General features: G+C 48.2%; 1 protein-coding gene across 1 annotated transcript; it reads right to left on the bottom strand.

The window, feature by feature from the left end:
* Positions 1 to 634: 634 nt before the first annotated feature.
* SQLE (squalene epoxidase) lies at positions 635 to 15,072 on the bottom strand. The gene is made up of 11 exons (XM_061569279.1): positions 14,394 to 15,072; positions 12,239 to 12,488; positions 10,640 to 10,820; positions 10,152 to 10,248; positions 8,558 to 8,671; positions 7,740 to 7,911; positions 7,167 to 7,262; positions 6,313 to 6,455; positions 5,689 to 5,785; positions 5,224 to 5,311; positions 635 to 3,608 (listed from the first exon to the last, which is right to left on the bottom strand). Exons 1-11 carry the CDS (start codon positions 14,673 to 14,675, stop codon positions 3,416 to 3,418), a joined length of 1,713 nt encoding a protein of 570 aa, XP_061425263.1. The 5' UTR covers positions 14,676 to 15,072; the 3' UTR covers positions 635 to 3,415.
* Positions 15,073 to 16,302: the final 1,230 nt, after the last annotated feature.

Genomic DNA, 16,302 nt, shown 5'->3' with positions numbered 1-16,302 from the left:
CAATATGCAGCAACTGCAAAAACCTATCCAAAAGCACCACCGATGCGTCCTTCGACACAGCAGCAACCTCAGCGTAGGATCGGGCACGCCCTCTGCTGCACAGAGATAATGCGGCTCCTTTGCAAGGCTTTTTCAGGTGCTGCATCGAATCTCCCGCTTGGCGATTCTTGGACACACGTGGTCATACGAATCTGAGAGATTTCCGATTGGGTTCTCTGTCTCGTGACGTGCCACAACACCAAGGGCCTTCCGGGAATAGAATTGATCCTTATGGCGATACCCCGGGGTACCAAATAATACAAAATGGCCGAGGCAATGAAATATTTTATTTCTGGGACACTATTTTTTCCATGGGTGTACTTAACTCCGCGACTGGGGTACCAATCAATCCGAAATCAGTGCTACTCCGCAATGTCGAAACGCCAAACATTAGCATAAAAAATCGTTATCAACTTTGAAGAGTGCATCGTGTACAGCTCGTCAAGATGAGTCGATTGCCGCATCGCCGACCATCGACAGACTAAAAATGCCTGCATCACGGATATTATGCGAGAGCCGGGGGACGATGGTATCCCGGGGTACCGCCATAAGTTACATTGGTAAATGGGAAAAACAGTACGCGAAAAAACGAAACTTCAAGAAAGCAAATGAAGATACGTTTTATTTAAATGACAATGCACAACGTATATAGATATGTACAATCCACCCAAACATGCTCACAGGACCTCACTAATTTGAGCTCTTGTGGCTGCAATTCGGTCCGTGTGTCCACCTGACACAAGCGCAGTCTTCACAACGACAGCTTTGCTCAAAGCAGACATTTTAATGCCTCTGTAAATGTGAGTTTACCGCTGCTCAAGTGTTCTCCTGTGCCACGAATGTCCGAGCGTTTGGCCCGTTACTCGAGAGCACTTTAGAACCACAGCAACTCTTTCATGACCATGAGTCATTGAAAAAGTCATGAGGCATAATTACAGTGTGGAACCAGTTTGCTCCTCAAAATTATAGAAATATTTATGATACACTACGTACACATCCGTGGGACAATCCACAGAGTGCCACATTCGGATTGTTGGTGCCATGAACTCAGTTTTTTTTTCTTTTACCAATTTATATACACTGATGGGGGCTTGGCCAGTCCTTCAGCCAGCAGTGGATGGATCATCGCTGATACATGACAATATTCTGGACACATTAAATCTCAATGGATATGGTGGTCCAGATGTTTTGTGACCCCCATTTAATTATCTAAAACGTAATATTTTTCAAGGTTTACTTAAAACAGCAGTTCTACTGCTGGATGATTTTTTCCGCCTGAGGACGACCGCTTGTGTTGCGATCGAAACGTCGTGATATATTATTTTTTGTTTTATTTTATTTTTCTACCTACGTGACTTTACCGAAAGAACCAAAGAGTATAGAAATGAATATGCAAAGGAAAACAATGTTAGGGGTCAATTAATTGGTGGTCACAAGACATCTGGACCACCCTGTACAGTTCCTCCAGTTGGTAGAATACCACTTCACGAGTTGTGATTGAAGTGAATTACCCACAGCAGACTCTTGGATTAGACAATGTATATGGCCTGCAGATGTTTTTTGTTACAAGCAGGCTATTAAAACAGTTTAATAGTGAATAGCAGCATTCATTTCAATTAGCTTATGCTCATAGGAGCCCAGCTTTTACAAGATGTTACCCACTCAAGTTAACCAAACCAGATGTTGTGTACAAGCAGAACGAGGACACTCCAAACCACGCGGCTCTCGGTGAGGGCAGCAGAGGGACAGTGTGGTAAAATACGCTGAAATGTAGTACACTCCAATGTCTATGCTCCCCATCTTCACCTCACATTGGCCAGCAGGATCAAATTGTAACAGCCATGATGCTCACAAACAGGGAGCCGAACTGGTTGGTTCTTGGGAGCAATGCGGTGCACCAAAAAGCTTTTCAATCGGTTACAGCCCAATTGGTTAAACATGGACTATAAAGGTTTGGCTCCAGTTAACCGTTTGTGAAAACTTCTTTAAAACAATTCAAATTTGAAAAATAAGGATGTCCTGTATAGCTTACGTTGCAGGCTTAATTGCAGGCTACACATTTGAATCACTACAAAACGCATCTCTTTCTCTCTCCGAGCTGCAGCTTGCAAGAAACGGTGAGTGGGAGATGCAAAGACAAAGGGAGATAAAGAAAGACGCAAAAAGGCTGGTACACAGATGCAGAACAACTTGGGGTGAGTGCTGTTTGCGGGAACCCATGCAGGCCTTTTAAATACTAAGTACAATACATACAATTTATATGTACAGTACTTTCCTCAAATGTACTCTCATGACGGTTTTATCAATGAACTTGCAAGATACGAGGCAGTTCACCCTTTGATGTTACATGCCAATGTTAACTATGGATCTCGGAACTACGCAGGTTATTGCCTGCATAGTGCTTGGATGAGAGACCACCAGGCACGCCAGGCGGTCACAGGCTACCTTCACCAATTTACTTATTTATCCAGGAAGCCACACGGAGTCTTAGGACTCTTTTTCAGGAGGGCATTGCTTTGGGTTTTTATTTTAAGATGTTCTCAGCCAATTAATGAGTGTCTATACACTAACCTGCACCGACTCCGTACAGGACGTGTAAATAATGACCTCGAACCCACACGCCATGACGTAGTCCTCCCCAAGTGGCGGATCGACAATAGGGTTCAGGTATGTACGCACGTTTCATTTCGCTTGGGTAGACTTTCAAAATCTAATATAACTGGCCGCTTGGGAGAGTTGTCATCATGTAAAGAAACCGCACAATGTACCAAACTAATAAGTGCTGAAGTTTTGAATCTGTGCAAATACTCTTTGGCGGATTCACAGCTCATCGACGACCGTTTATTTTAACAATCCTAGGCACAATTTTCAGCAGCTATGGCAGCAGGGCCATAATGTGGTGAGGATTCTCAATAATGAGGTGAGACTGGTACAGTTGCTATGCAGCTTTTTTACAACCACAAAACTTAAGAAAAATATCGACTATTCAGTCTTCAAATGCCCTGTTGTGTGCTGAAAGCACTGTGCATATTTTACATAATTCCATGCAACCTAACTGACACATGTTACTTTATTATTGCGGTTGTTCACCCAGAAAACCCTCACCGAGTCAAAATACTTGTTTTTTAGAACAATCCTGGACATTTTTCATAGGTAAGAAATTGAGAAAATTTTAAGTATTTTTTTTAACATTGGGATGTTTATCAAATGGGACAAACACCACACAGAAAGGTGCCCCGAGTCTGAAATCGAACCCCGGCCCTTCTCGTCGTGAGGCACAAGTGTCATCGCTGCGCCACATTGCTGCCCTAACGACAGTGTCCTCAAAATGCCAGTCTATATACACCACCGTGCCCCCAGGCCCTGTGTGTGTCTCTCAGTAGAGCAAGTACTGCAGTTCGGACCACACGAGAGGGACGATGACGCCCAAAGCGCGGAACAGTACCGCCGCGCTGGTAAGGATGGCGCGCGGCTTGGTGTACCAGCGCTCCGAGTGGAACGCCATGTATATCGCGTACAGCGCCACCGCAAAGAAGTGTCCGATCAGCTTCAAGGGGCTGGGATTCAGGCTGGACACAGACCCACAGACACACACACCAAATCAACATATCATTCAAGTATCTTTCATAAGGATTAATCGGCACGTACCAGGTACCTTGATTCAATGTCTCAGCAACCCAATGCGCGTTGCTTCATATCTCATCTCAACAGTCTAGCCAAGGGGACCCCCCAGTGGCAGCTGTCCCTCTGTAGCACAAGGTAAATGCAGCACCGGCCTGCAGGTGGGTGTTAGTCTGCCTGTAAGGGGCGTGGTTAATAGGCGGCTATAAATTGTTAGTGATTTATCAAATCTCCAAAATGTGGACCATGACGCCAACATACATGGGCTACTCTTTCATAATTAACTTCTTTGCAAAATTTGGGTTTGACCTACCCACCAAAATTACCGTATTTTCGCACATATAACCCGCGGGGTATACCACTTTATACAAATAAAACAAGACCCTGCGGGGTATATGGAGGTGCGGGCTATCCCAAAAATATTTTACATGTGTGACATGTCATAACTCGTTAAATGTTTTCATGGTAGACTATCCACTATGCAACACTTACCTTTGACTAAAGCACTGCTGAATAAACCACTCACACTAATATTGCACATGTTATCACGTTTTAAATTATTCGAATTGTTTGTACAATAAGACGACAATGTTTGAAGTAGGCGCATTTTGTTTACTGGCAACGGGAGAGCTGGGGGGAGAGAGAGGTGGGGGAGTTGGGGGGTGGGGGCAGAGCAAGGTCTGTGGTAGTGACGGGAGAGCTGGGGAGAGGGAAAGGTGGGGGGGGGTTGGGGGCGAGGCAACGGCGTTACCGTAGTGCCGCTATTGTCTGCGCAGTGCGCAATCTACCAGTGCTAAAACTGTACTTATCTACCAGTTATGTGTTACTTATTTATTGGATATTTACTTTTGTTATTTATTTACTGTTTTAAGTTCACTCGTTTCCGGTTAGTTTGTTTTCTTTGTGCACGTTATGATTTTAATATTAACAATTGATAGTGGAATGTTTTACAAATGTAAACTTTGTATTAATATGTTGGAATTAAGCTGCGGTAACGACGTTAAAGATATGAATGCATGCGGGGTATATGGAGGTGCGGGCTATCTGAAATTTGTTTTACACAAAACGCAATTTTTGCGGGGTATATGCGTCTGCGAGTTATATGCGTATGCGGGCTATATGCGGGAAAATACGGTAACCCATGCTGCATCACTATGTGCAAATACACCCCCGCACCTACGATTTGCACGGTTGGCTACGTACGGTGCAAAAGAAGGGAAGTAATAAAATAATAAAAAAATCATTCAGACGCTATCTCCCCGACAGACCTGGTCTTCACCTGAGGACGGCTGCTTGCGTTGTGGCCGAATCGTCGTGAGAATTATTTTATTATGTTTTATTTTTATTATTTTATTACTTCCCTTCTACGTGACTTTACCAAAAGAACCAAGAAGGTGTAAAAGAAGTTCAACATACATACGTACATACAAAGGCACAGGCACGCAAACGCAACGCGTGGGTAGCCTGAGGCAACACGTGGGTAGCCTGAGACTCTGCGAAGGAAGTTAACTTGACGGCTGTAAGAGGCATCAGCGTGGTGATTGTTGTGCGGTGCACACTCACACGGAGAGGAGGCCCACTGGCCCCGACACGCACTCCCCGCCCAGGCGGAAGTAGTGGAAGCACGCCCGCCGCAGCTGTCTTAGCGATTCTGCACATGCACGCAAACAGCACCAAAGGGTCCACACAATGTTCCCTCGCAATGTGCACTGCTGAGACAAGTACTGTTAGAGAGCATCTATTAAGGAGACAATGGCAGATAAGGAGCCAGTGTTTCCAGCACCTAATATTCCCGGCTACCTCAACAGCACTGATAGTGACCACAACACACCAGCTTTCCCGTTTGGGCTGAGCCCACCTCGACAACAACCAGCAAGGTTCAGTTAAGCATAGGCAGAAACTCTCTTTCGCTTATGGCTGGACGAATATCAACTGATTAGTCTATTTCTGGTATGCGTCTTCATTTCAACATGGTTAATGGGTAGTGACGATGATGGCAGAGGAAGAAAATCATAAGGAGGATTTTACCGTCGGTGGCAGCGAATAGCTCGTACAGCGCCTGGGCCAGGACGTTCACCACGAACGAGTGGGTCTTCTTGCGGACCCAGTGGAACTCCTTCTTGGCCTGGGGACAGAGACGCCACCAATAACAAACATCACGCGGCGATACACGGAGAGTCCCCCGGTGGAACGCTGATAAATATAAAGAACACGCTCCTCCCCACCTTAACTCTCGTTTGTTACTTTGACATGTCCTTGCTCTCAAGTGTCAAATGAGCTGGCCAAATGGGGTTGCCAAGATTCGTGTGGCCACATTAGCTGCTATGATCCTGCCATGGTTTAATGGTGAGCACACTGGACCTACAATCCAGTGGTTAACGCTTATGATTTCATCTCGCAGTGCGGCATTTGAAACAATTAGACACGTTTCTAAAATCCCGCCTCTGTCGACCCTGCAGTATAACTGGGCACGTTGCAGTTGATCAATCAGCAGGTCATGTGTTGTGGTTTTAATATGCAGGAACTCCCACGACTTCCAAGATGTATACCCTGCATGGAATTAGAGATCAAATACCCTACAGAGGGGCTCTCTAAGAGATCTCTCTCTGGGGAGGCCCTTTCAGCAGCAGTGGCAGCATTAACCCCACTCACTCGCAGCATAGCGCCGTCGTCCCACAGGTCGGGGATTCCCCGCAGCAGCTCTCTCCAGATAAGTACGTCGTTGAGCACGACGCTCATGCCACCGCCCGTGAGTGGGTGCCGCATGTTGTATGCGTCGCCCAGCAACAGCACTCCTGGGGGCGGAGGAAAGAGGGGATGAGATGACGAGGTGGAGGAAGAGTCGACTTCTACGGTGTCCTCAAAAATAATGTCACTCCCAAGGTAACCAGTTACCCCAACATTTGCGGTGCAGCGTATTGCTCTATGCCATGATACACGTGGAGGTACCGAGAGGGTCCTTGCAACCAAGTGGGTGTATTTATACTATCTCGCTCTTAATAGGGTTGTTTGGGAGGACCCCTCAAAAAGGAAACTCAAATCTGGCCCTTTGGAAAGTTTAACAGCATGCAAATAAATTCCGACTTGTTGAAGCGTCACATGCCAGGCAGTCCCAGTTTAGCCCTGCACTGTGCAGTAACTGCTGCAGGTTTGAATTGTGTGTTCTTGAATTGGCTTGTGAATTTCAGTGGTGTTTTTGTTCATGCCTTTATTTTGTATTGCTTATAGTTTTATAAAACAAGAAACAATATAAACATTACAAGCCGTAATTAATTGGGCTGTGGTCTTCATGCAAATAACGCTATTTTCTTAATGGATATAACGGGGTGCACCCCAGTGCCGAGTTAGCCCAGTATTTTGAGGTCACAGTGCACGTAGCATCTGACAGCAGTGCGCGGGGTGGGTAGTGCAGGCATGTGTGCAGCGAGGCAGGAGTACGTAGCGATCATAGGCAGCACAGTTCCTAGCTGCTGCGTGTTGAGGAGCCAGTGTGAGAGCTGCTTTACCGGATTTGTGGACAGGAGAGGGTGGAAGGAAGCTAGCGGGCATGGTTCTCAAGCGGTCGTTCTGCAGAGCGTCCAGAAACGGTGCTTGAATGTGTTCTGTGAAACAAACGAGACAGAGCGGGCATCCCCGTGTTGAACGATACGATGGCACTCGCATCGCTACGGTAGCACTGCGTGATGGCTCGCACACGATTACGCCGCGTCACCCTCACAGTACGCTATGGTCTCTTGGAAACAGTTTGTTGCTCTCTGGAGTTATTCTTTTCTTGCATGCATTTTAAATCTCATCGCCAAATATATTACGATTTGTATCTGGAGACGTGCTATCAGATTATACAGAGCATAGCACCATGTCACATCAAGCGATTGCCTTTGGAAATGACATCGTGAAACTATCGGAGTCACTTCCATCATCACTTCTCTTTATTTCTCCATCTCAATCTAGACTGACCACTCACAGACGTCGCCCGCGGGCCACCAGTTAAAAATGCCTGGTATCTGTCAGCGTGTGCAGTGACGGGCGCTGCTGGCCCTCGTCCCCGTGCCCCACTGTTCCTCGGGGTCCTCACTGACCGGGTAGCTGCGGTGCGATGTGCTCCGCCATGTATTGGCGCATGTCCCGGGGGAGCTGCCCGCGGATGTCCACCAGCACACGCGTCTCCGTCGACGAGATCTGGTAAATGAGCACCGGGCTGGGCTCAGCCAGGACCAGCTCTGCGTGGTGAGCACGGAACTGCCGGCAGTCCTACGATCCGACAGAGATCGTGACAATGATACAAAAGTAAATAAAGCGTTAAAATAATTACACGTTGCCTACTTGAATAACTAGCTTCTTTTAAATGTTATGATCATATTTTCATTGTCATATTTCTTTGAGAATGTTTAGGCTGCCACAGATAACGGGTCGAACTATGGACGCCGAGCCTCAAATGGACGATTCATGGAGCGGAAGGGTGCCCCTGTGTTTCCGCATGTGTGAGGAATCCACACACGTGGGACGAACCCGCAGATTCTGCACAAAGACACAAATCCATACTTGCTGTACTGCTGCCTGTATACCCCTTAATTACCTTGCAGGTGTATATCACATACGTAGGCTGTACTACCAATGTGGGAAAGAAAGCATGATGGGAATCGGATCATGTGAAGGTGCTAGGCGAATTGTTACATCGCAGCAAAAAATGACAACGGCTTATATGTATGTTGAACTTCTTTCGCACCGTACGTAGCCAACCGTGCTAATCGGAGGTGTGGCTTGGTTAGGCCTTCATCCAGCAGTGGATTGATGATGGTGTGATCCAGAAACCTTCCCTCTTCAAGCCGCTCGGCTTCATTACATGGAGTTGCGCTCCCTTCCCTCTCTTGCACTCCCCTTGTGGATTGCTTCTCACCTTCATGATGCAGCCAACGAAGTGCGATGAGACGGAGGCCGAGGCCTTGATGAGATTTTTGCGGAACTTAGAGAAGCAGCCATCGGCCACCACCGTCAGTGGAGCGTACAATTCCTGGGGGTCACACACAGGCAATGCAGGTCACACACAGGCAGCGCACCAGAGGTCAAGCACGCAGAAGTCACACACACAAATGCATGCGAATCGCCCATTACAGGGGTTAAGGTATAACGGCATCGGAACTCACGGCTTCACCTCTGGCAGGGTCACACATGATGAGGGGTAACACAGCATTTATCCAATGCCAGTCGGCCCTTTTGTCAACCCCCTGCTGGATGAGAGCCTCTCAACTGCATGCGGGTCGTGAGGGATATTTTTACCAATATTCCACATGCTGGTCAGTGTGGGTTGATGGAGGTGGGAAGCATAGACATTGTAGCATACACCGCTGCACTGCGTTCTGCTGACCTATCCCTGCAGCAGCCTAAAAGCCTCAGCTGAGAATATGAATAAAAAAATATATAAAAAGATTGGGAAAGAAAAACAATAGATATTATAAACACAATAATACATCTCTAACAGCAACAGAAAACCCTGTATCTCAATCACATGGGATAATCAACGTTTTTGGGTTTAGATCGCGTTATTTATAAATGTGTCGTAACCCTCCACCACCCGACACGGCCAATCAGTAAAAAAGTGTCACGTTGACAAAAGACAAATTAGTTCACTGCTTTAGCCCACCGGAATGTTGAAGAGCGAAACCACAACATTTACAATTTGAGTACGACGTTTCGCTGGTAATTGCAACCAGCATCATCGGGCAATTTGCCAGAATGGTGAGGCTCTGCTGTGTCTCCCGTTATTATATAGAGCAGCAGCAGGGTGACGTCATCATTAACTCATTAACTCATCAGGTGCAAAAATTTGAGGGGGGAGTTATTGTAATTATATACTAGATTAGTAATCAGGCTATTGTTACGCTGCGAGTTGTAGATTAGTAATCATTTGGAATGTGTTTTATTGTGATTATGCTACATTAGTAATCAGTTAGTGTTTGTTTCCCTTATAAGGAATTGTATCTTATTTAATAATACGCTTCCAGGCCGCACTAAGCCTGTAGCTGTCTGAGCGATTAAAGTTATTTCTGTTTCTCTCAATTTCAATCGATTCTCTAATTAGTCTTTGCCGGTGGGCTAAAGCAGTGAACTAATTTGTCTTTTGTCAACGTGACACTTTTTTACTGATTGGCCGTGTCGGGTGGTGGAGGGTTACGACACATTTATAAATAACGCGATCTAAACCCAAAAACGTTGATTATGAATAATATTGGTCGCGAAAGCCTACGTGTTAAAATCACATGGGAATTAAAAACATGATATTACATAAAGCATGTTATTGGACTACATCTCAAGCTGCTGTATGGAAACAACGGGCAGAATTATTTTGAAAGAGGCATTCAGTAATAGGTACAGGAAGGTCTTGAACAGAATCAGGGAGTCGGCAGCACGGGTGGCTGGGGGAAGAAGAGATATCCAGACACGGTGGCCGGGGAGAAGTGTGTGGGAAGTATGGGGTTCTAAGTGGATCTCACCATCACTTGCTGGCTGTCCTTGGGGCGGTACTGCACGCCCACCACACGGTCGCCCTCCTCCAGCAGCTGCACCACAGTGCCCTCCACATAGCGCACACTGGGCACAAAGACCACGACTCACACCGCTGTTACTCACCCACCGCAAACCCTGCCCAGTTACGACGTGCTCTCATTGAAGTCGCTCAGCCTCTAACCTCTAATTGAACCCGATCTCTTTTGCGTATAGCTGGATGAATAGTAACCTATAAATCTATATCCAGGTGCATTTTTCGGCGAACGACATTTCAACTGGTCCTGGGTCCTTCCTTCACCAACTTGCACTGGCCAGCAAAGACGAGTACAGTCAAACGCCCTCCAAGATTGACAAAGTGTGGAGAGGGCTTCATCCAGCAGTGGCTTGACTCAAAGGATGTGAAGGTAGTGAACTGTGACTGGTGGGAGGTAACGGGTGTGGGTGGTTGCGTTCGCGCGGCTTTCCGCGTGCTCACTTGGGGTGCGCCATGGCGGCTCGGCGCAGGCCCATGATGAAGCGGCCGTGGTGGAAGGCCCGACCGCTCTGGATGCAGTTACCCTGCAGTGCTGGGTAGGGGATCTGCACCTCACAGCCGCTCTCGCGGTCGTGCACCACGTAGCCCTGCACCACGTGCGCATCCATCCCCTCCACCGAGTCTGCACCGCGCACACGCACACACAAAGATTCCCCATGTAACCTTTAATAAACTGTTGGGGCAATTGCTGTCCCCACTGCTGATGTTTACACATCAAACCAGTTACTCATTTGAGGCTGAGTCGACCAAGGGCAGGCCCAGGATTGGTTCAGATATTTGCCACTGGTGTTGGCCGTGAGTGGAATAGAACTTGGATCGCAGGGTTTGTAGCACAGCGCGCTTACCGCTACACTACCACTCCTGACACACGCACGTGGTAACGACACGCACATACAGCACATTCAAACACTAAGACAGATAAGGATGTGTGATTTACACACAAGAGTGTGGTGATGCAATCCGAAATTTAAGGCATTATGGGAGGACAGATATGACGGACACAATTGCAGATTTTCCTGTCTCGAAATTAAATAACCTGCAGCTGTTTTTGTTATTAACATTCTCTACTATGTCAATTATTGTTTTGTGTTACGTATCATAGAAATTATATCCAATTAGGATCCACATCTGGCAGTTCACCAGCATTGGTTTAAGTAAGCCTGGCTCTGCTGACGAGATCCTGAATATCAAAACCGGTCCAGTGTGCTTGTGTTGAACCAATGCTGCTGAAATTATACACTCTCAGGTGGTGTGGTTGTGTAAATACTTATTATTACTATTATTGTTTTTTATACTCGACACATGGGGCCAGCTCCCTGGGTCAGGTGTCCGGTAATTCCGTTTCACAATCCCCATCAAGACCAAATGTAAACAATTTTCAGCTTCTAAGGTTACTTACATTCCTTAATTTTATACATTTTATGCAGTCATTTTAAAAATGTATTTATACATACATGACAGCTTAAGGCGGACTGTTTCTTATCCACGTAAAAAATGAAATCAATCAATATTAAATATATATTTTATACGGAAAACAAAGTCTTCGGCCCACAATGTGTGCCACTTTATGTCTGCGACTGTATGGGAAGGCCTTTATCCAGCGGTATATTAATAACAGGGCTGTACTTACACGTCTCACTCACAGGTGGGACATAGACAATAGTGGCCTCAACTGTTTCGTCACCACCGCTCCCCATGGCCCCCGCTGGTAGCAGCACTGGCGTTATCTCTTATTCGCGTAAATGATTCATGAAGCATTCGGCAGCTTCAATAAACCCTATCTGTGCCTGCAGCTGATATTAAATTCTGAGGATAAGGAGACCCCTATCACTGATTATTAATCTCGCTGTGATCATATAGAAGTATGGCCCTTTTATTGATCCACCGCTGAATGAGGGCCTCCACACGGCCATGCATTTGGTGGGAGTTATTCTACCATACTTCCCGCTGCGCTGTGCGGTAACAGTGCCAGTGACCGTGACAGTAATATTGGCGGTGGTGATGGCGTGGGGCGGTGGTTGTGGTGGTGAGCTGGCTGACCCTGCAGGCCGAGGTCTCGTAGCACGCGGTAGCCCCCGGGCTGCAGCAGCTCCCCCACGATGCGGTCGGGCTCGCGCAAGTCACGCTCCAGCACCGTGACGCGACGGCCGTCACGAGCCAACACAGCGGCCAGCGCGGAGCCCAGCACGCCGGAGCCCACGATCAGCACCTCCTCCTCATCGCCTAGCTGCGCGTGGGGCCCACGCAGGCCCGCGCCGTTCACTGCCGGCTCCACGCCCTGATGGCCGCACTGCGGAGACGCACGGGCACGTGAGTGAGATTCGCACAAAGACTCGCAACGCCATCGGGAGGAAGCATTTTTCAGTCCAAGGTCATGTACATGTGTATAGGCCCTTTGTAAATCCACTTCTGGATGAGAGCCTCCTCTCTCGGGTTGCCACCTGTTCACGTTGAACCTGGACAGTTCGGATGGCAGGAATTGATTTGTGCTGAGAAAGTGGGAAGCATTGACGTTAGAGCTCAGTACATTACACAATGGATGCTGCTGAACTGGCCTCTGCTGACAATGTATCCCTGAAGCCCATAACACCTTTTTTATGGATGGCGGTCGCTCATCGAAACACTATACAGGCGAAAAACCCTGCTTAGCTTCTCAGATCTAAAGAGATCGGGTGCATGATGTGGTCACAATCATAGACTACTTTTAAAATAAACTCAAGTGTCTTTACTTTTCTTTAATGTTATCCTAACTGTGTTATCGTCGTCACCTCATGAAAATTAGAATACATTCGTATCTCTCACACAGCAGTGCAACCGTGTTTGAGAACGGCCCACGGAAGCAGATACAGGCAGACCTCGCTTAGAACTCAAGATGCGTTCCTGGAGAAGTGAGCGCTTATAGAATCTTTGATAAGTGATTGCTAATGAAGTGAGCGCTAAAGGGCCATTATACCATTATATATGGGGATGCATTCCCGAAAGCGTTATTTCTTACGTATGAGCAACATATGAGGACTTTATTGGGGTATCGGTAATAGCGCTAATACGGATGGTAAACGATTTCATGAAAAAAAGATGTATTATAACATCAGTATAACGTACTGTACTCAAAAGTGCATTCTACTGTACTCATGACAAGGCAGCGGTGGGAGACACGAGGTTGGGGCTACTGCGACTCCCAAACCGGGTCTTCGTGATGCCCCAAGTCAAAATTTCCGTTAAGTTTCTTTTAGGTGAAGCTCACCTGGCTAAATGCACTGTAATAACATTGGGGGAAGAAACAACTACAGTAATCTATTAACAATATATAATCGTGATAATCGCTCTCTCGCTGGCTGGGTGAACGATGGGGTCCGTTTCCTCGGGCAGCGCTGCGTGTTTCTCACTCTATACTGTACATGTTTAATGTAATGTTTTTTGGGGGGGGGGGGGGGGGGGAATGTCTCCAGCGCTAACAGGAATCAGCGTTTTACGGGGTTCGTGTTAGGCGAAGTCTGCCTCTGAAATCCATCGAAGAAGTGTGAAGTCACCCAGGCAGTAAGAGGCAGCGCCTCCTTCCCACATGCCCTGCCACAGACAGCCACATTTGTTGTATGACAGCGACGACAATATGATCTCTGCTTAACAAGCACATGAAGCGGCCTATGGCAAGTTTGACACCGACTCATGATAAAGAGTTGCTCAACAGGGAATGTTTCAGTGCTGCGTTTCATCTTGATGCTGACCAACCCACCGCTCGCGTTTCTCGCCCTCCTGTGTGAAGTGTTTGTCGTGTAGATGCCGTTAGAAAATTCAGGAAATTGACTGGCCTGTAAACAAACACGGCTCATATGATTAAAAACCTAAATAAATAACTCCCCCTTGCCATGTCTCGTCACGTAAATGTTTTTATATTTTGTACACATCCCCCATAAGCCACACTGCCCTCTGTGAGTGTGTAATTACAGCAGTTTTGTTCTACAACACAAGCAAACTGGCTCGGTTTCGACATTCAATGTCTCATCAGCAGTCAGCTTTGCTTGAACCAATGCTGGTGACCCGCCACATGCTCATAGGCAAAGACCCTCTCGGAAGGTAGTGGTGGCTGATGTGTAAAACACTTCATGTCTTATGTGGCAGTATGCGAAGGAGGCGTTGTGTCTGCCGAGTGGCGAGTGCTGAGTGAGTGCGTGGTGGGGGCACGAACCGCTGCTACCTCATCGTCTTTATCTTCCTCTCTTCCGGTTCGCGTCCTCTCGCGATGCGGCTGCTGCTGCGGCTGCTTCTGTCGGCGGAGTCCCGCGAGGAGGCGGCGGACCCCAGACGCAGGCAGCGCGGCCAGGAGGCCGTGGCGAGACCCGCGGCCCCAGCGCCGCGACCAAAGCATCAGGAGGATGAGCAGCGACAGTCCGGCGAGCCCCACGTAGCCGAGCCCCTGCAGCCCCTCGCCCTTCTTGTAGAAGTACGTGAAGGTGGCGAGTCCCAGGAAGGTCCACATGGCTCCGTGCTATAATACAGACGTGGGCAATGTCGTATTGCGATGGTAATATTCCGCAGAACATGCAGTATACTACTGGTTAGCACTGTACTGCTGCAGTATTGGGTGCTTGCGCTCGTGGCAATGAAATAACGGTGCTGGGGGTATTGCTGCTTCGGCTGTTTTACTAATGGCACAATAACACGAGTGCCGTCGTAGTAGCGCAGTGCGGGTGGTGCTCGTGCTGTGGCAGCAGCACTGGAGTGCCGGTGGTGCCGTGTAGTCGTGAGTCGGTGGGTCCAGGGCTGGCGGGTGTCGCGGGTGTCGTCTCTGTGCGTCGGCAACCGCCTCCGCTCGCGTGAGTGAGACGCGGTACGTGAGCGGCACCTCGCCATATTTCCCAGCTCGGATAAGGCCGGGGCAGGAGAGGCCTCGCCACGCGATTGGCCGACGAACGCGCACGCGAGTCGCGAGCGGCTCGCTCCGCCAATCGCGGAGACGGGGGAGGAGTCGTGAGTCGATACGATCTAGGAAATACAAATCCATTGCAAACTCTAACCCGCGCCCCCAGCCAATGACGGCCGAGCCGGCTCGCCCGTGCGAGTTGACGTCACCGGCTGAGGACCAATGGGCGCGGCAGGCGGAGAGAGCTCGCCATCGCATCGCGGCGCTCGCCGACCAACGGGGGCGCCGCGCGACTTGGCGCGGACCAATGGGAGCGCGAGGTGGGTGGAGGGGGGGCCACGAGAAACAGGCGCGCGCGCGCGAGGCCACCCGATGCGTCTTGAGGTTGCGCAACCGCTTTGAGAGCTCGCCCGTTTCCATAGCAACCAGCGGCCCACCCCAGCTCGTTTCCATAGCAACCAGCGCTCACCAAAGGCTGTTTCCACAGCAACCAGTGGCTCCCCCCAGCCCGTTTCCATAGCAACCAGTGGCTCACCCCAGCCCGTTTCCATAGCAACCAGTGGCTCACACCAGCCATGTTCGATTCACTGCTGGATGAAGGCCTCCCCAAGCCGCCGCCGCCGCTTCTAGCAGTCATGATTATTCGGAAGCCACTGGCGCTATGCACTTTTAAATCAAGATTGAAAACTAATTTATTTAAAACTTCTTGTGTGTTTAGTTTGTTCTTCCTCCGCACCTCCGATGATCACGGTTGGCTACGTGCGGTGCGAAATAAGTTAAACTAACATACACCTCCGAGATACAGCAGCCTGTCACTCAGCACCTGTGCACGAGATAGTTTCAGCTCAGCTTTAAATCGTACTCTTTGGTTCTTTCGTTAAAGTCACGTAGGTAGAAATAGAATAAAACAAATCACGACGTTTCGATCACAACACAAGCGAAGCCCACCTGATGAAGTTCGCTTGTGTTGCGATCGAAACGTCGTGATTTGTTTTATTTTATTTCTACCTCCGTGACTTTACCGAAAGAACCAGAGTATGGATTCCTGCAGTCACGAAAGCTTCAAATCCAGACAGAATTAAATCGCTTTGATGATGCTGCGTCGCCAGTCCGGGCACAATCAAATGACAATAAAAAAAACTCAACACATTTGTCAATAGCTGTGTGGCCTTAAGAGGAGGGAAATATAAAATGCACAAGTAAATCATTCAGATTTGGAGACTTTACACCATGGGGCCTGATG

The sequence above is a fragment of the Lethenteron reissneri genome, chromosome 43 (assembly GCF_015708825.2).
Source record: "Lethenteron reissneri isolate LAM-NWPU_2019-01 chromosome 43, ASM1570882v1, whole genome shotgun sequence".
Taxonomy (NCBI): domain Eukaryota; kingdom Metazoa; phylum Chordata; class Hyperoartia; order Petromyzontiformes; family Petromyzontidae; genus Lethenteron; species Lethenteron reissneri.
This window is presented reverse-complemented; position numbering and strand designations above follow the sequence as displayed.